Raw genomic sequence first — 18,716 nt, forward strand, 5'->3', positions numbered from 1 at the left:
CTGTAGAGTAGAAAACCAGCATGATATGCACGTCTACCATCCTGTACATCTGAATATAGCTTGTACTGTGTGCAGCCTAAATATAGTCGAATCTAGGTACAAAACCAAAGCAACTGAAAATATCAAGGGAGTTAAATCGCCAAATCTATTGACCAATATCTGAAAAAGAATTATTAACATCGGTCCATTCTGGAGTAAGTTTATAAGCTGCACTATCATCAAATCTTCTCGAAAACAAAAATGATGCTTTGCTAGCAGGATGAAAAAAATAGTGCATCTCACTGTTACATATCACTAACCATAAATGACATAGAGCAAGAATCTTGTTCATATTAACAGTGATCATAAAATTGAATTTATATGTACTAATTTGTGGTCACTATAAGAGATGACTACACAACAGAAGAAAACAAAAAAGTATATGTAACTAAACCATATCAGATTGACTCCTATTTGTATGGTTCGTCCATCCAATGTATGCCTGATGTGTAACAAAAATTATTTGAACATAGTATATGCTCCAGTTTTCACCACTGGAACACCATATAGGGATCACAAACATATGGTTTGTGGTGCAGGATTCTATATATTGAATGCAAGCATCACGCGAAATATCAACCAGAGAATCATGTGTTCCAATGCAACAGTACTACTATAGTTTATCCTATTGGTTCCAGTAGTTTATCATATCAGTTCTCACAAAACTAACTGGATAACTATGCACATCATTTTCGATAACGTTGACATGCAGGCAAAAAGAATCAAATATTCGGTTCTAGGTGCAGATAAGTCTGATGTATTTGTGCCACCACGACAAAGCAAAGAGTTATTTGTTAAAATTGACTTACATATAAATATGTTGAGTGAGCGTTGCACCAAAGAGCACAGATAATTAGTACAATACTGGAAGCTTTGGCTCAAAAAAAAGGTTAACCTCTACTATCGGTCAAGCACCAGTGAATTACAAACGTGGACATGATGAAATAAGAAACCATATAGGCGTATTACAAGCATGAGTGTGAAGCAAACATATCTTAGTTGTGGGCTCTAACCACTGAAAGGAACATGATAAGAGTATTTGGAAGAGATTAAATACTTGAAGCATCTATTTTTTGAACCTTGACATTTTAATTCTCAGCATAACCTCCAAACCTGTTGTTGCAACATAAGATTTGTCTATGATCTCAGCTGTAACAATTCTCTGTTCTGTCACAAACTCTGCAGCAAAACAACAACAATCAGTTGTGAGTAAGATGAGAGAGACAGGTGGATCTGCCAAGGGCGTATGGGGTGAGAGAAGTGCTAACAGAGTGGTAGGGAGATGAACTTCGGGCAGATGGTTTCTAGGAGAACTGCCGTAGGTGTGGATTCCTGAAGAAAACAAATGGTCCATAACAATTCATGTGCAGCTGTGCAGTGATTCGGCGCTAGGAGATTAACTACCTGTAGATGAATCCACCATGAAGCTGGGATTTGGTAGAGGAGTGATGGGGCAGCAATGTAGATGGAAGCAGGAAGGACATTAGTGGAAAATATAACAAGTTAGTGGAACCATTGTGTTACATATGTTGTTCTACAACATAAACAGCAACAAATTATCCAAAGGTTGAGTAAAAATGGTCCAATGTTCAATATAAAAATCCAAAGAAGCTATTGCGCCAAAAGTAAACATTTTAAGGTAGAATACTAAACATAAACTGCAGGGTTAAGGTAGCATTATTTTTGGACACTGCATCTTATGGGTACTGCAAATTACGTCCAAAAAGTATCTGAGATCTAAATCAGGGGCGCCATCACAGACAATCAAGTCCGCTTTACATCCATCAAAATGCCTGATACCGACGCTAAGGCTGCATCGTTTTCCTTCCGGAGCAGATCATGTAGTTGGACTGGGACACCATCCGCAACCACAAAGTCTCCATGAGCTTTGGAAAAGTTGGCTAGTTCATGAGCCAGCCCATTGTTTGTCCTTCTGACAGTCCTGATGTGATATTTATTCAAGGCAGATTTAATATCAACAATAATTGGGTAGGACAATGATCTGCTTACAGAATCAGCCCCTAGCTCCTTTCCCCTCGCTCCTTTCCCCTCTGCATAGTCGATCTCCACCACAAGGGAGCCTCAGAATACGTTATTCAGTCAAACCAGAATAGCGTTGGCTTCGGCCTCCTCGACAATTATGCATGCGCCCAGCTGCCTATCGGCAAGCAATTTTTGCATCATCTCTGGTACTCCATGCACATAGTTGAGCGTGATTATAGCATTGTAGGCAACAAAAGGAATCCATATGTAATCTGAATCTTCACTGAACTTTTTAGGTTTGACCATACAGGAGCTCGATCACACAAAAATTGACAGCTCAAAATTTTACCCTTACCTGTCCACATCATCCATGGCATATCCTCCACATACTTGGCTTAACATTGAGACGGTTCACCACCTTCATCTCACACGACTTGTCACACTGCATATCCATGAACCAATCCAGTTAATGTTCGACGACTGAAAAAAATTCAAAGTAAATCGACGGATGCATGAATAAATGGATTGATGCATTGCAACGGGAGAAAAAAAATCACACACACACCACCAAGCTCTAGGAGCTTTGCCTCCGACATGGCAATCAAGCATACTCGGCGCCCATGGCAATGGGTCCCACGACGATCTTGCACCCCTGCGGCTCAACCGGCGACGTCGTCGGCAAGTCAAGGCAGCGGTGAAGCAGGCGCGACACAGCTGCCACGAGCTGCTTGGCCGCCTTTCCTCAAATTCAACACAACAACAAAGGGAACTTGGCTAGAGATTGCAACTGAACACTTAGCTGCAGCAGAGATGACTAAAACTGTCAAGAATACAAATTTGGATGTGCGTTACAGTGGGACATATAGTGTATATGATGGCGGAAACGGGCAAGGAAAAAGAATAGGAAATGATTAAATTAGTTTTTATTCCTGACAACATCCTTTTGCCATGCATTACGTATTGTAATGATGTCACAAGCATGCTCCTGACGACAACGATTCCCATGTGCTGGAGACCTGCAGAGGATGGAGAAAAGAAGGCAAAAGAGGAGGCTTGTATCTGTTGGAAATATGCCCTAGAGGCAATAATAAATGGTTATTATTATATTTCTTTGTTCATGGTAATTGTCTATTGTTCATGCTATAATTGTATTGTCCGGAAATCGTAATACATGTGTGAATACATAGACCACAACGTGTCCCTAGTAAGCCTCTAGTTGACTAGCTCATTGATCAACAGATAGTCATGGTTTCCTGACTATGGACATTGGATGTCATTGATAACGGGATCACATCATTAGGAGAATGATGTGATGGACAAGATCCAATCCTAAGCATAGCATAAAAGATCGTGTAGTTTCGTTTGCTAGAAGCTTTTCCAATGTCAAGTATCTTTTCCTTAGACCATGAGATCGTGCAACTCCCGGATACCGTAGGAGTGCTTTGGGTGTGCCAAACGTCACAACGTAACTGGGTGACTATAAAGGTGCACTACGGGTATCTCCGAAAGTGTCTGTTGGGCTGGCACGGATCGAGACTGGGATTTGTCACTCCGTGTGACGGAGAGGTATCTCTGGGCCCACTCGGTAATGCATCATCATAATGAGCTCAATGTGACTAAGGCGTTAGTCACGGGATCATGCATTACGGTACGAGTAAAGAGACTTGCCGGTAACGAGATTGAACAAGGTATTGGGATACCGACGATCGAATCTCGGGCAAGTAACATACCGATGGACAAAGGGAATTGTATACGGGATTGATTGAATCCTCGACATCGTGGTTCATCCGATGAGATCATCGTGGAACATGTGGGAGCCAACATGGGTATCCAGATCCCGCTGTTGGTTATTGACCGGAGAGGCGTCTCGGTCATGTCTGCATGTCTCCCGAACCCGTAGGGTCTACACACTTGGTTCGGTGACGCTAGGGTTGTAGAGATATGTGTATGCGGAAACCCGAAAGTTGTTCGGAGTCCCGGATGAGATCTCGGACGTCACGAGGAGTTCCGGAATGGTCCGGAGGTAAAGAATTATATATAGGAAGTCAAGTTTCGGCCACCGGGAAAGTTTTGGGGGTTACCGGTATTGTACCGGGACCACCGGAAGGGTCCCGGGGGTCCACCGGGTGGGGCCACCTATCCCGGAGGGCCCCGTGGGCTGAAGTGGGAAGGGAACCAGCCCCTAGTGGGCTGGGCGCCCCCCCATGGGCCTCCCCCCATGCGCCTAGGGTTGGGAACCCTAGGGTGGGGGGGCTTCCCACTTGCCTTGGGGGGTAAGTTACCCCCCTGGCCGCCGCCCCCCACCCTAGATGGGTTCTGGCCGGCGCCCCCCCTCCCAGGGGGCCTATATAAAGGGGGGGGAGGGAGGGCAGTAGTATTACAGCCTTGGGCGCCTCCCTCCTCCCCTGCAACACCTCTCTCTCTCGTATAAGCTCGGCGAAGCCCTGCCGGCATCCCGCTACATCCACCACCACGCCGTCGTGCTGCTGGATCTCCATCAACCTCTCCTTCCCCTTGCTGGATCAAGAAGGAGGAGACGTCGCTACACCGTACGTGTGTTGAACGCGGAGGTGCCGTCTGTTCGGCACTCGGTCATCGGTGATTTGGATCACGGCGAGTACGACTCCAACATCCACGTTCATTGGAACGCTTCCGCTCGCGATCTACAAGGGTATGTAGATGCACTCCTTTCCCCTCGTTGCTAGTATACTCCATAGATGCATTTTGGTGAGCGTAGAAAAATTTTAAAATTATGCTACGATTCCCAACAGTATCTATCAAGCATAAATATTTACTGAATAAAATCGAGCTAATCCGTACCAACTTGGGCAGGATTGTCGAATAGCTTCCTCTTATATAGAATCTACATCAGAAAATCCAGCACACCAAATATATACATATGTTTAGCAATGACACAGAAATCAGATTGTTTCAAAGATAGTGAGGACCGACAGAGGGTCTTGAAGAATTCTGACAATGTAAACCGTAATAGGTTACAACCTCCATCACACATGTAATTTTATCAAATTGACAAGGAAAGTTATAGGAATTGTAGCCTAAAAAATGGTTCCATCTAAATCATGGTATGTTCCTGTTTGAGATCGTTTATAGAATCAATAAAATGTAACGACATATATTAGGGATCAAGGATCAAAGATCAATTAAGAAAATCAGGGATGGGGGAATCATACTTACCTTGTTAAGAATGACACTGATGGAATTAGTGAAGGGATGTGTGGTATGCAGGCCAATGGATCCGTGCGTCCTTGATACACACATCTACATACACGAAGGTTGATGGGTTGAAACTTGAAAGGAGATTGATTCATCTGTCGACCCGACATACACGAACACGATTTTGTAGATGTTGTACCTGAACCTCCTGTAGGACTTGGAGGAGGTTGTCGGCGAGCCAGGCATCGAAGTCCTCCCGCGCCGACGGCGCTTCACGGAGAGGATGCGGAGGATCTCGGAAAGCGTGGGGCAGCCGGTGTAATCCTCCACGAGGGAGGCTCCACCGCCGCCTTCCGGCGGCGCGCGGCAGTCGGCGCAGAGCGTGGCCCGGGGGGGCGCCGATTTGGCAGCGGAGGGCGGCGCGCGCTGCGGCGCAGGCGTCGCAGAGCGGAGCGCGCGGGTGGAGGCTCGCGAGCGGGCAGAGGTGCTTGCGCGGTGGCGGGCGGGTTGAGGTCGGCCGCGGCGGCGAGTGGTGCGGCGGTGGCTAGGGGATTTGGCTCGGCCTAGCCAGGGTCGAGGCCAGGAGCCAGATGTGTGCGGGTATTTTCTTTCAGCGAATCGTTTTTTCGTGGCAGATTAATGCTGGATTACGGGTTGAACACACAAAATCACAGGGACCTTTGTGCAAAAACGCCATGACGGTGAACCCGACAAAGTCAATGCGTGCTTTATTATTATTAGGGAAAGATATATATATATATATAATATAATATATTATTATTATTATTATTATTATTATTATTATTATTATTATTATTATTATTAGGGAAAGATTAAGGAGAGATATCTTATCACAGAACTTGTTGATGGTAGCTAAGCTTTTAACGGTTCCTCTACTTCCTCCTGTAACAAAAAAAAAACGGTTTGGCTGGTGCTGCCGCCGCACCATTGGTGCTGTTGTTCGTTGTAGCTGTTGAGAAACCGGGTCACCCGGATGGGGTGGCGGCGGCCGGGTGCAACGCTACAAGCCGGCCCCTCCCGTTTCCCCTCTTTTTGCTAAGTGGGTACTTATCCCTTGACCACCTACCCTATATAAAGCAACGAGGAGCCATCATTGTAACACCTGATCATTGATTAATAAAGCTGGTCTCCTCCATCTCCCTGTGTCACTTTTACTTTCGCATACTTCGACTACTTCGACTACTTCGTCTACGACGCTCGCTCTCGCTCCGCAACCTCGGACCGGACTCGCCGGCGGAGTTGCGGAACACGTTATCAGCACGCTTCGCTCCATCAACTCTCCGTCAAGCCTGCGTCAAGCCTGCATCACGCAGGCTTTCGTCGATCCCGCGGAGGTATAAGATCCGATTCCCACTCTTTGCAAAAATGGATTACTCTCGTTCCTACGATTCCGTTTTTGCGATTAGGTTTTTCTTTTCGGATACATCTACCTATGGTGCGGATTTTCCTCCCAAGAACCGAGCGGACGAACACGTCGCCGACCAATGTCGATGTTCTTGGACTAAGAGGGACTTGTTGACTGCACTATAGGGAGTCGGTACAGATCGCGACCCAGATGGTCGCGGTACCGCCGCAAATGCACCGGATGTGCCATGCGCCGTCGGAGTTCCGGACGAACACGACGAAGATCCGCATCCCGAGGCCGGCGTCCAGATGACGCCGTACCAAGCACGCTGCACCGCGTCCTGCTGACGCCGCCGCCGCCGTCTCGTTGGCCGGCTCGACGCCGCGTCGTGTGGCGTGGCCGCCGCCGTCGCGCCGGTCGTCGCCCCGGCCGAGCCCGTGCACGGCCGGCTGCCGTCGCCGGGGCTCGAGCTGGCCGCCCCGTGCCCTGCCTTTGGCTGCGCCGTCGCGTGCCCAGCTGGCCGCGGCTCCGCTGGTCGCAGCCTCGGCTGGAGGTCGCCGCGCGCCGCCCCGTGGCCGTGCTGCCCGCCGTGGACGCCGATGTCGCCGCGCGCCGCGCGCCGTGGCCGAGCCGGCGCCACTGGCCATCGTCTCGCCCGGCCCTGCCGACTGGAGGTCGCCGCCGTGTGCGCGCCGTGGCCGTGCCGCGCGCCGAGGCCGCGCCGGCGCCACTGGCCATCGCCTCGCCTGGCCCTGCCGGCTGCAGGCCACCGCTCCCGCGAGCGCGCGCGCCTGGCCAGCCTCGGCCGCGCCCGCGTGCGAGCCGCCGCCGCCGCTCGGCTGCCAGGGGAAACCCTAGCGCCGTTTGCGTGCAGGAGGCAGTGCCGCGCATGGGCCGGCCCGCTGGCTCCTGGGCCGGATGGGCCACGGTTGAGGGGATGCCTTCTCACAATAAAAAAAAGCGAAGGCGCTGGCTGCTGGGCCTAGATGGGCCGCGCGCCATGGGGATCTAAAAAAAATGAAGAGGGGCGCCGGCTGTCGCGTAAAAATTGCGGTTTAGCCCCTGTATTTTTCAGTTTTTGCGCGATTTTTTTATTCATGCAACAATTTTTCGCGTAGCCCCCTGGGACTGTCTGTTTTCGCTGAAAATGCGTATTTGGGCTTAAAAATACCTCGGGAATTCAATTTTTGGGCTAGTTTTCCCATACTAGATGCGCTTAACATGCTATTTTTTGTAACATGATATTATTGTATGATTTTACTGCTGTAGATTAATTGTTTAGCACTCTTAATCATTTAGTAAGTCATATAATAGCATGTTTTAAATAGTGGAACGTCATTTTATTGAATAAGTTTATCAACATCGCTTTGTGCAAAAGATTACCTGCTGTAATCTCATGATTTTTGCATAAATCGCAGATGGCCGGAATTGCCCACAAGGAGTTTCCTGAGTTGGCCCAGACAGGGCTGAACTACCTGTCATGGTCCTCGGACTGCGAGATCTTTCTCCAGGGCAAAACCCTCCTGAGGGCGATCGGTAAGGGGGCCCAGCTGGCCGTCACTGATCCCAAGTTCGAGACTGAGAATGCGCAGGCTCTGCACTTTCTCCGTCATCACCTGTCACCTACTCTGAAAGATGAGTATATGGCTGAGCGCAGTGCTTCTGGCCTTTGGACCGCTCTTAAGCAGCGGTTCGAGCGGCTGAAGTACACTGTGAAGCCACGTGCAGAGGCAGAGTGGATCCGTCTGAGGTTTGCGGACTTCAAGACGGTTGGGGAGTACAATTCGGCTTTGCACCGGATTTGTACGACTCTTCGGTTGTGTGGTACTGAGATTACCGACTCCCAGAAGATTGAGAAAACCCTATCCACTTTCCACCCCGACGCGGTCCAGTCCTCACGGAACTACCGCCAGGTAAACTACACGAGGTATTCAGAGTTGATTGACGTCCTCCAGGTGGCGGAGGCGCAAGACGAGGTTCTCAAAAAGAACTTTGTCGCGCAACCACTTGGGGGGAGTTCTCGCCAGGAGGTGAACGCTCTCAAAGTCCGAAGCCTCAACAGAAGAAGAGGGGCCGGAAGGGCAAGAAGAAGGGCCCTCACCCCCCCCCCCCGCCCCGGCTAAGCAGAACAAGCCGGGCAAGGGAGGGCAAAGGCCTCAGGACTGCTTCCGTTGTGGCTCGGTGGAGCATTTTTCCCGCCAGTGCCGCGCACCACAGGAGGTCGTTGACGCATATAAGGCTCGGAAGGCGCGTGAGACGCACCTCGCCTTGGTTCAGGAGGGAGCTCCACCGGCGCCCATGGCGGCACCCGTGATGATTGCTACTCCCCCTGCTGCGCCTATAGAGGCGACCCCCGTGGTGCCCATCGCGGCAGCTTTAGCGGTCTCTACCGACGCCCACGTCGCCATGGAGGTTGACCACATGGCCGCCTCGGCGGCGCCGCCACTAGACATTGATGCTGCCTCCAAGATAATTTCTGAGGAGGATCAGCTCACTAGTATGGAGATTGCGGCGGAAGTGAATGGCTTCTTCACCGAGTCCACTTAGCATACCTCTTTGGTTATCACGATTCCGTGCTTTGATACAATAAAATTGAATAAATTCGATTTGGTTGTAAGCTCTATGAGAGCATAAACTTATTCTTTACTTTGGCGATTGGATGACATTTATTCATTTATTCCATTATTTATACATGATAGCATGTTATGTTCTGAGATGTGTGCATTTATTTTTAATGTATTTTCTTCCTCATTACATTAATTAGATGTCATATTTTAGAACGCGTGTGGCGCCCGAATGGAGGAAACGTGCCTTGCCGATAGCGCCACCACTCATACCATTTTACGAGAAACTAAGTACTTTGAGTCCATTAAAAAATCTCCGGGAAGTATTATGACAATCGCCGGCTGCGGTTCTCACATAGTTGGCTCCGGACGAGCCACTATTATACTCCCCATGGGAACAACTTTGCTCATTAATGATGCGTTGTTGTACCCGGAGTCGACTCATACTCTATTGAGCTTTAGAGACATCCGCGCTAATGGTTTCCATGTTGAGACCGATGATGAAAACGGCAAGGAATGCCTACTCATCACAAAGCGGGATGAAGGTGGTAAACATGTTATCGAGAGGCTTCCTTCATTTGACACAGGGCTATACTACACTAAGATAGTAGCACCGCCCGTGTACACTACCCTCAAGACCGTCTTTAGAAGCTCTGAACTCTTCTGCCTCTGGCACGATAGGTTAGGCCACCCCGGACTTAGGATGATGAGAAATATAATTAACAACTCGCATGGCCATAATGTTAACGTGAAGAACTTCCCGAATCCTGATGATTTCGTGTGCTTCGCATGCGCTAAGGGGAAGTTAGTCATTAGGCCATCACCCCTCAAGGTGAGGGATGAAATCCCCGCGTTCTTGGAACGTATCCAAGGGGACATATGCGGTCCAATTCAGCCCCTCACGGGGCCGTTTCGGTACTTCATGGTGCTCATTGATGCTTCCTCTAAATGGTCCAATGTTTGCCTGCTGTCAACAAGGAACCATGCCTTTGCAAAATTGATCTCACAGATCATACAAATGCGGAATAATTTCCCGGATTATCGTATAAAGTCTATTCGAATGGACAACGCCGGAGAATTTACTTCAAAGGCGTTCGATGATTATTGCATGGCAATGGGAATCAAAGTTGAGCACTCGGTACCACATGTTCATACACAAAATGGACTTGCCGAGGCATTGATTAAAAGAATTAAATTCATTGCCCGACCGCTCCTTCAGGGTTGTAATTTACCAACTACATGTTGGGGCCACGCGGTGTTACACGCGGCTAATCTCATCAACTTTCGACCGTCGGCCTACAACATCCACTCTCCTGTTCAACTTGCGCAAGGGTCGGCACCGAAAATTTCCCACCTTCGTAGGTTCGGTTGCCAGGTATATGTACCAATACCACCCCCTCAGCGATCGGCGATGGGCCCGCTCCGTAAGTCGGGGATATACGTTGGTTATGAGACTGTGTCCATAATCAGGTATCTGGACCCCATGACAGGAGACTGTCACACGGCTCGTTTTGCTGATTGCATTTTTGACGAGGATCTTTTCCCGACTTTAGGGGGAGAGAATCAACCCCTTGATGCTAAAAGTCGAGAAATCACGTGGCAAGCCACGGGGATCCACGCTCATGACCCGCGCACTGCTGAGACTGAGAGAGAAGTCCAAAAGATAATAGATTTGCAGTCTTTAGCAAATCAACTGCCCGACCACTTTAGTGACTTAAAGACTGTGACAAAATCGCATGTGCACGCGCGCAATGCACCGGAAAGGGTTGAAATACCGAAGAAAAATGATGGTATGCCCGCTCCCGTCCAAAGGCCTAAAAGGACGAGAAATCCGGCTTCTCAAATCCCAAGTACTCGGGGACGCCCGACGAAAAAGGATAAGAGAGATTTATCACAGCCTGTCACCAAAGTACCCCAAATTGAAACGGGGAGCCAGTCGAGACCTGGCACAAGTACGGAAAATTCAGTGCACGAAATTCCGGACTTAAACTTTCCCATAGGGGAAACACCCAGCGGAGATGTGAGCGCACACATCGGCGCGGGAAATCTAAAGGACCTTGCTCCCATAATGGGAAATTTGGTAGAGCAAGTGTTTGCGCCTGATGCGCTCCATGACGAAATGGCCATAAATTATATTGATACGGGGGAGTCCCTGAACCGAGCAACGGTGATTGTCGACATCAACTTTGCTACGAAAATTGCCTCAATCATAGATCTTGACCCTGAGCCTAACACGCTCGCTGATTGCAAGAAAAGGTCGGATTGGAAAGATTGGCAGCAGGCAATTACTGCCGAATTATTATCTCTCAACAAAAGGAAGGTGTTCGGACCAGTTTGTCGAACTCCTCCCCACATTCGCCCTGTTGGCCATAGGTGGGTTTTTGTTCGAAAGAGAGATGAAAATAATAAGGTAGTACGGTACAAAGCAAGGCTCGTTGCTCAAGGGTTCACTCAACGACCAGGTGTCGATTTTGAGGAGACTTATTCCCCAGTCATGGATGGAGTTACCTTTAGATACTTGATCTCGATGGCAGTAAACATGGGCTTGAAAATGAAACTAATGGATGTTGTCACTGCTTACCTATATGGTAACTTGGATTCGAACATATACATGAAGGTTCCAGAAGGTATCCCTGTTCCGAACCATGATAGAGCAAATAGGGGTCTATACAGTGTTCAACTTCAAAAGGCACTGTACGGACTCAGACAGTCCGGTAGAATGTGGTACAATCGCTTAAGTGATTTCCTTCATGAGAAGGGCTACACGAGCAATAAAGATTGCCCATGTGTTTTTATACGGCGATCCCAAGATGGATTCTGTATAATCTCGGTGTACGTGGACGATTTAAACATAATCGGTACACCTGAGGATATTGAGGAAGCGAGTTCCTACCTGATGTCGGAATTCGAGATGAAGGATTTGGGTAAAACCAAGTTCTGTCTAGGTCTGCAACTTGAACATTCCCCTGATGGGATTCTAGTGCACCAGTCGGCCTACACCCAGAAGGTGTTGGAAAGATTTGGATTTGATAAGGCATATCCTTCTAAGACCCCGATGGTCGGAAGATCTTTACAGCCAGACAAGGACCCGTTCAGGCCAAAGGAAGAGGGGGAGGAAACTCTGGGACCAGAGGTTCCTTACCTGAGTGCAGTTGGAGCACTCATGTACCTCGCAAATTGTACACGGCCAGACATTGCGTTCGCCGTCAGTTTGCTTGCTCGGTACAGTTCTGAACCTACCAAAAGACATTGGAAAGGTGTCAAGGACGTCTTCCGTTACCTGCAAGGGACCAAAGATCTTGGTCTATTTTATAAGAGGAATCAAGACCTATCTATTATAGGCTATGCCGATGCTGGGTACCTGTCGGACCCGCATGATTGCAAATCGCAGACTGGCTATGTTTTCCTTTGTGGTGGAACTGCGTTTTCCTGGAAATCGTCCAAGCAAACACTTGTGTCGACTTCCACGAACCACTCGGAAATCATGGCACTATTCGAAGCGTCAAAAGAGTGTGTATCGCTTCGGCGGATGATCGGCCACATTCAGCAGACATGTGGGCTGAACACCGTACAAACCCCTACCATTATCTATGAAGATAATGCTGCTTGTGTTGCACAAGTCCAGATGGGTTATGTGAAGAGTAACCTCACAAAGCATATTAGTCCCAAGTTCTTCTATGCACATGAGCTGCAACAGTTGAACGAGGTGAGAGTTTTGCATACTAAGTCCTGTGGCAATCTTGCTGATATGTTCACTAAATCATTACCAGCATCAACCTTAGAGAGGTGTGTGCGTGGAATCGGTATGATGAGACTTAGAGAGATGCAAGGTTCAGGGGGAGAAACTTCACAAACTCGTCGCTAAAATCTCAATCCTGATGATCGAGTACTCAACTTGATGGTTGAGTGGATTGTACTCTTTTTCCCTTGAGTGAGTTTTCCTGATGTTTCTCACACGAGGTTTTTGACGAGGCAATTCGTGCAATACAACAACGTATACTGTGTGCTCTTTCTCCACATTTTTTCCCACTGGGTTTTTCGGAGTTTTGAGGCATGGATATACGGATAATTACCCAAGGGGGAGTGTTGGGAAACCGGGTCACCCGGATGGGGTGGCGGCGGCCGGGTGCAACGCTACAGGCCGGCCCCTCCCGTTTCCCCTCTTTTTGCTAAGTGGGTACTTATCCCTTGACCACCTACCCCCTATATAAAGCAACGAGGAGCCATCATTGTAACACCTGATCATTGATTAATAAAGCTGGTCTCCTCCATCTCCCTGTGTCACTTTTACTTTCGCATACTTCGACTACTTCGACTACTTCGTCTACGACGCTCGCTCTCGCTCTGCAACCTCGGACCGGACTCGCCGGCGGAGTTGCGGAACAGTAGCCTCCGCACTACAACACTCCTCCCACACATTTTGTTGCGAGCTGCGACGTTGGACAAACGAGGGTGAGCTGCGTCCGCATGGTCGAGCTACCAGCAAGCGTAAGAGAGAGACGCCACTGAGCCAACATCGGAGCATTTTTTTTTACGAAAAAGATTAGATATGTTATAATGATTCACTAGAAGTACAAAACAACTCAAACATAACAAAAATTACATCGAGGTCCATGAACCATCAAACGACCAGAATAAGTCCGGCGCGCGACTGTCGCCACTCCCATACCAGAGCGGAGCGAAGCTTGTCGATGGCAGCGGGAAGTTTTTGTGCAGGTGCCCTACAGACCAGCGCCCTGGAGCCACAGTCGTCGTTGTTGAATCCTTAAATCGATATGAAAAACCTGTCACCTAATATCGTCGTTATGTATGCACGACGAGAAACCCGAACCTAGCCGCCCGGGGAGCTGGCAGGAATCTACGCCAGAGTTTCATCTAATCTGTCCCAACAAACGAACCTAAGGAGGATCGAAGCCCGAAAAACTGACTCGGAGAAGAAGCGATGCCATCTGTCCAAACGCTACCCTTTTGAGGATTAAAACCCTATCTATCTACTAGATGTATCTGAGGCACCAGAAATCTCCTCCCGCCATCAGCCGCCGGAGCGGTAGTCAGAGAGGAGGCGAATCCGCGGGCTCACCGGTGAAGAACGAGGGCTGGAAGGCTTTCCTTAATCAACTTGCGAGAGGGGAAAGAAAAGATGTCAACATCGGAGCATTTTGACCCAATCATATGGTTGGAACACACGTAGGAGCTAGTTCATTTGTATGAATTGTTTTTCATTCCCCTATTGCAAGTGGCTGCTGGGGCGAACGCCTCGTTCCCTACAAGCTCCATCGGCGAGGCCATGAATTCGCATCTCCTTTGCATGTCGCCTTGATGAACTGTAGTGGGGAGCGGAATCCCGGTGGCTCAACTTTGTCTAGTAGTTTGGTAAGGATTTGTTCCCTTGCAGATGCAATGCTCAAGGGAATGACGGTGTTTTATCTTTGAACTAGTCTTTTAGGCTCCAATCCTCCTTGAGTCCGTCCATCTGGAAACAGTCGGGAGAGCCTCGACGTAGATTTCTATCGTCTCATTGGGAGGGTGAGGTTACGATTTCTCGTTGTGCGTTTGTGGCGCGAGATTTGGTGTCGGCTGTTTCATTTCGATTTTTAAGGGGTCAATGGTGACGAATGCCGCTGCAGGGCCCTCATTGCCTTTTTTCTCAAAGAAAATGTTTGAAGAGTCAGGAAGCTTGGTCCTTTCAGGAAATCAATCAAAGAGGGAAAATGGGCATACGAAATCAAGGTGTCTATGAGCTGGGTAGCATGCATGGCCTTGATACAGAGGTCGAGGGGTCATCCTCCTTTTCGGAAAAAAATGAGCATCATTGGTCCGATGCTTCGGGCGAAACCAATTCCGAGGGTGTGACGGGCGGTGTGTACAGGGCCCGGGTACATATTCACCGTTAGGTGAAAATTTTGCAATGTCCATCCGGACGTTGGAAATTTTCCAAAGTGAGATGCTCAAAGTGCCAAATATCCAGTTTTCTCCGGTTGGCACTGCGTTAACCTTTCTTTAATTTCCTGTAAAGGAGAGATCCAGAACCATGGGGAACTTTCCCGGTGGAACTTTGAGAACTTGGCTCTAATATTTGTCAACCAATAATCCTACGGAAAACTTGTAGCGACCAGCAACGGAGACCTTTCCTTAAAACCGACTTCAAGCGATGAAGATGCAGCCTCGCCCACGAGAGCAAGCGGCATTAGTAAAATCGAAGCCCTGCGAGAAGGGCCAGATCTCCACGCCGGCGTCGACCTGTCCCATGTTACTTGAAGAAGCCGTAAATAAAGGAAGGAAACGAAGGGAGAAAAGAAAGATCGGGACGGATGGAACCGACGAGCGCACCAAACTGCTTTTGGCGCAGGCGCAGGCGCAGAATCGTGCGTCGTCCTGTAGCCTCGCCTCGCCACCAACCGGTTCATCAGTCACACTCTCACACAGACAGTGCGCAGCGCGCACGCTCTCCTCCTAATCTTCTTAAGTAGAAAACGAGGTAGCTGCCTGCGGCCTACCTCACTCACTCACCCGACCGCGCGCCGGCCCGCTCCTGCACTACACCCAGAGGCTTCCTCCCACCGGACGCAGGATCGCGACCGCCTAGCTACCTAGAGCAGAGCTTGGGGAATTCTTACGGCTCAGAGCCTGCCTGGGCTCTCCGGTGGTTGTTCCTTCCAGCATCGATCTGCTTCTTGGGCGATCTTGGTAGCTGATGGAGGCGGCATTGGTTCTGGTGGTGGCGGTGCTCCTTGGGTCCTCAGCCCTTGTTGCCTCAGGTGGGCTATAGCTGTAATGCTCTGTTCTTTGAGCGTCCTACTTGAATTACTCTGTTTTTTTAGCATGAGAGATGCTTCCTTGGCTCCTTCAATGAGGTTTGCTCGACTGAGCAAAATCCATGTCTGTTCGTCTTCCCTCTTGTGCGCGTGGCAGATTTCTGCGTGTGCCGGTCGGAGCAGCCGACGGCGGTGCTGCAGAAGGCGATCGACTACGCGTGCGGGCAGGGCGCGGACTGCACGGCCATCGCGCAGAGCGGGGCGTGCTACAGCCCCGACGAGGTCGCCGCGCACTGCTCCTGGGCCGCCAACAGCTACTTCCAGAAGTTCAGGTCCACCGGCGCCACCTGCGACTTCTCCGGCGCCGCCACCCTCTCCACCACCGACCCCAGTACGTCCTCCTCACCATCACCACTGCGGCCACGTCAGTCGCATTGCCACTCCACATCCATATATGGATTCTTCCTCACGTACGTACGTGTTCTGCTGTTCTTCTTTCAGGTTTCTCTGGTTGCACGTTCCCATCCAGTGCCAGGTACAGTTTCCATCCTCGCTCATACGTTAAGTCGCGCTATATCATCAGATGACATACTCGTCTCTCGTTTCTTCCGGCATTTCCTGAATTTGATTGTAGAATCGGACGGCTCGTTAAGTTGCAGTAGTAGCACAAAAGGCTCATGAAAAGGCCAAAAGACATCTTTGCTTGGCTTCAGTGTCTTGCGGTTTTGTCATGGCTAAGCTAGACAAAAGGAAGATGCGCTAATTAAACTTTCCATACGGGTTGATGGTCGCATCTGAGCTAAAAAGTTCAGACAGGCGTTCTTCCAGCATGTGCATCATGTCTGGACGCGAAAAGGAAGCTTCACTGACAGAGCTACTAGCGATTATTGTACTAATATACTCTAGGGAAAGCTCCAGCTTTCCAAAGACTATTATGATAATACAGTTCAAGTGTCAGAGCGCGTGTATAACATATTAGGTTCGGTGTGCAAGCTTGGAAACACAGCCGCATGACGCCATGATTCGTTTTGACGTGGATGTTTTCTTCTCTTTGACGCAGTGCCGCCGGCACCACCACGGGAACCGGGACAGCCACGACGGGCACCGGCACCACCACGGGCACCGGGACGACCACGGGGGGCACCTTCAGCCCCGGGATGGGCACCGGCTTCAACAGCACCGGGTTCAGCCCGACAACCGGGAGCATGGACGGCACCGCCGCGGCGGCCGGCTTGCTTCCGTCGATCAGACTGGCGGCCTCCATCGCCGTCCTCCTCCTCTCCTACTTGGCGCTGCCATGAACTCTGCCTGCCTGTCCGTCTCTTCTCATGGCAGAACACATTAGCAGTTAGCTTCAGTGGCCTTCTGGCCTGGCCTGCCAGAAGCAAGCTGAGAGTGTGGATTTGTCTAATGGAATCCATCGATCTGGAAGAGTTGATCGCCGTTATTGTTCCCTAGTGTCATGGGCTGGTTAGCTGGGGGTGTCATTTTGGTTCTAGCTTAATTTTAATTTATATATGGCCTCCCACAGGCTGGAGGAGTGGTGTATGATTTGGTAGGATGGCTGTCTCTTTCCCTCTGCAAGGACCCTTGTCTTCCATGTCTGTTTTTATACTGTTGGCCTCTCTTAATTTTTAAGCATTTTTTGCTTGTGAATCTGGAGCTATAATAGTCTGGCTGGCGGTTTGATTTAATTCAACAAGGATGGGTTGGTGCAATCTTGGGTCGCCATCACCTTTCCTTGCGTATTTTTCGGTGTTGATGGTGGCTTGTGCGTGCCATAGTATTCTTCAGCATGGAATCTTGCACCTCCCCGCATCAACTTGTTTGCCAACCACCATGTGGTGTGGTGTGACCATCTGGAGGGCAAACAACAGTAAGATAATTCATACCCAAGTTTTTTTTAGCACACCCTCAAACCGTCCGCCATCCGACCGTCCGGTCGCATTTTGACATGCAACGTGGTACCCCGTTGGCCGACCGGTCCGAATGTCTGTTTTTTCACAAACCGGAGGAAAACCAGGGGGCTTTGCGGGCGTCCAGACTCTACCATACAAGGCCGGACACCCCGGACCCACCCAAAATCTCTCCCGCGCACGCGTCCTCTCCCGCGTGAAGATGTTGCCGCGTATTCATGATGGCATGCGCCACTCCAGAGTGCCAATGCGCATTCATGCCGGCCCACAAACCGACATGAGACGGCATTGTAACGGTGTGCTGGACGAGAGCACGGCTCTGTCACCGCAGTGGGTGGTGTTTGTGAAGATTGTCCCCAGTGGCGGAGCTTGACAATAATCCGGGGGGCGGGGGGGGGGGGGGGGGGGCAATGAAAAACAAACCAACCACAACAAAACAGACCATGTGGCCTGCACACAAATTTATATTTATATTACCATATTGATCGGAAAATACATGTAGGCTGCGTTTGGATGCAAAGTATTTTTGCGGTTTTCTGAAAATACTATGATTCCTGAAATAATTTTGGTATTAAATACTTTGAGGTCTTTTGATAAAACAAATATTGTACTTTCACATACCAAGGTATCTATCATACTGTGGTTTTTTTGTGGTATTTAAAAAAGAGGTTAGGACCTCTTTTTTCTAAACTGAATTGGGAGAACTTGTCGCCTCGTCTACGTCCAAAGTTGATAAAATGCGAGTTCCCACATCATACAGTTACTGGTCTAGGTTCCTCCTCCCGCTCCCCCCTCCCCCCGCCACCGCCGGCCGCCCTCCCCTCCCGCCGCCTTCGGCCGCCGGCCGCGCGCGTCGCGCCCCTCCTCCCCCTCCCCCCTCGTCCTCCGCCCCCTGTCCGCTCGCGCGACCCCCGCGGGC

The 18,716-nt window shown here is 49.6% G+C and overlaps 1 protein-coding gene and 2 long non-coding RNA genes across 3 annotated transcripts; 1 reads left to right on the top strand and 2 right to left on the bottom strand.

Annotated features, from left to right (window-relative positions):
* Positions 1–919: 919 nt before the first annotated feature.
* On the bottom strand, positions 920–2,069 carry LOC123141174 (uncharacterized). The gene is made up of 2 exons (XR_006470191.1): positions 1,308–2,069; positions 920–1,218 (listed from the first exon to the last, which is right to left on the bottom strand). It is a non-coding gene; the product is annotated as an uncharacterized lncRNA (long non-coding RNA).
* Positions 2,070–2,857, bottom strand: LOC123141175 (uncharacterized). Its single transcript, XR_006470192.1, has 3 exons — positions 2,588–2,857; positions 2,378–2,464; positions 2,070–2,225 (listed from the first exon to the last, which is right to left on the bottom strand). It is a non-coding gene; the product is annotated as an uncharacterized lncRNA (long non-coding RNA).
* Positions 2,858–15,531: 12,674 nt separating this feature from the next.
* On the top strand, positions 15,532–17,547 carry LOC123141176 (PLASMODESMATA CALLOSE-BINDING PROTEIN 2). Its single transcript, XM_044560390.1, has 4 exons — positions 15,532–15,884; positions 16,039–16,272; positions 16,383–16,416; positions 16,942–17,547. Exons 1-4 carry the CDS (start codon positions 15,821–15,823, stop codon positions 17,180–17,182), a joined length of 573 nt encoding a protein of 190 aa, XP_044416325.1. The 5' UTR covers positions 15,532–15,820; the 3' UTR covers positions 17,183–17,547.
* Positions 17,548–18,716: the final 1,169 nt, after the last annotated feature.

The sequence above is a fragment of the Triticum aestivum genome, chromosome 6D, assembly GCF_018294505.1.
Source record: "Triticum aestivum cultivar Chinese Spring chromosome 6D, IWGSC CS RefSeq v2.1, whole genome shotgun sequence".
NCBI classification, from domain to species: domain Eukaryota; kingdom Viridiplantae; phylum Streptophyta; class Magnoliopsida; order Poales; family Poaceae; genus Triticum; species Triticum aestivum.

Coding starts and splice junctions, on each gene's coding strand:
- LOC123141176 (XM_044560390.1), top strand. CDS start 15,821: ATGGAGGCGGCATTGGTTCTGGTGGTGGCGGTGCTCCTTGGGTCCTCA. Junction 15,885..16,038: donor CTCAGCCCTTGTTGCCTCAG/GTGGGCTATAGC, acceptor TGCGCGTGGCAG/ATTTCTGCGTGTGCCGGTCG. Junction 16,273..16,382: donor CCTCTCCACCACCGACCCCA/GTACGTCCTCCT, acceptor TTCTTCTTTCAG/GTTTCTCTGGTTGCACGTTC.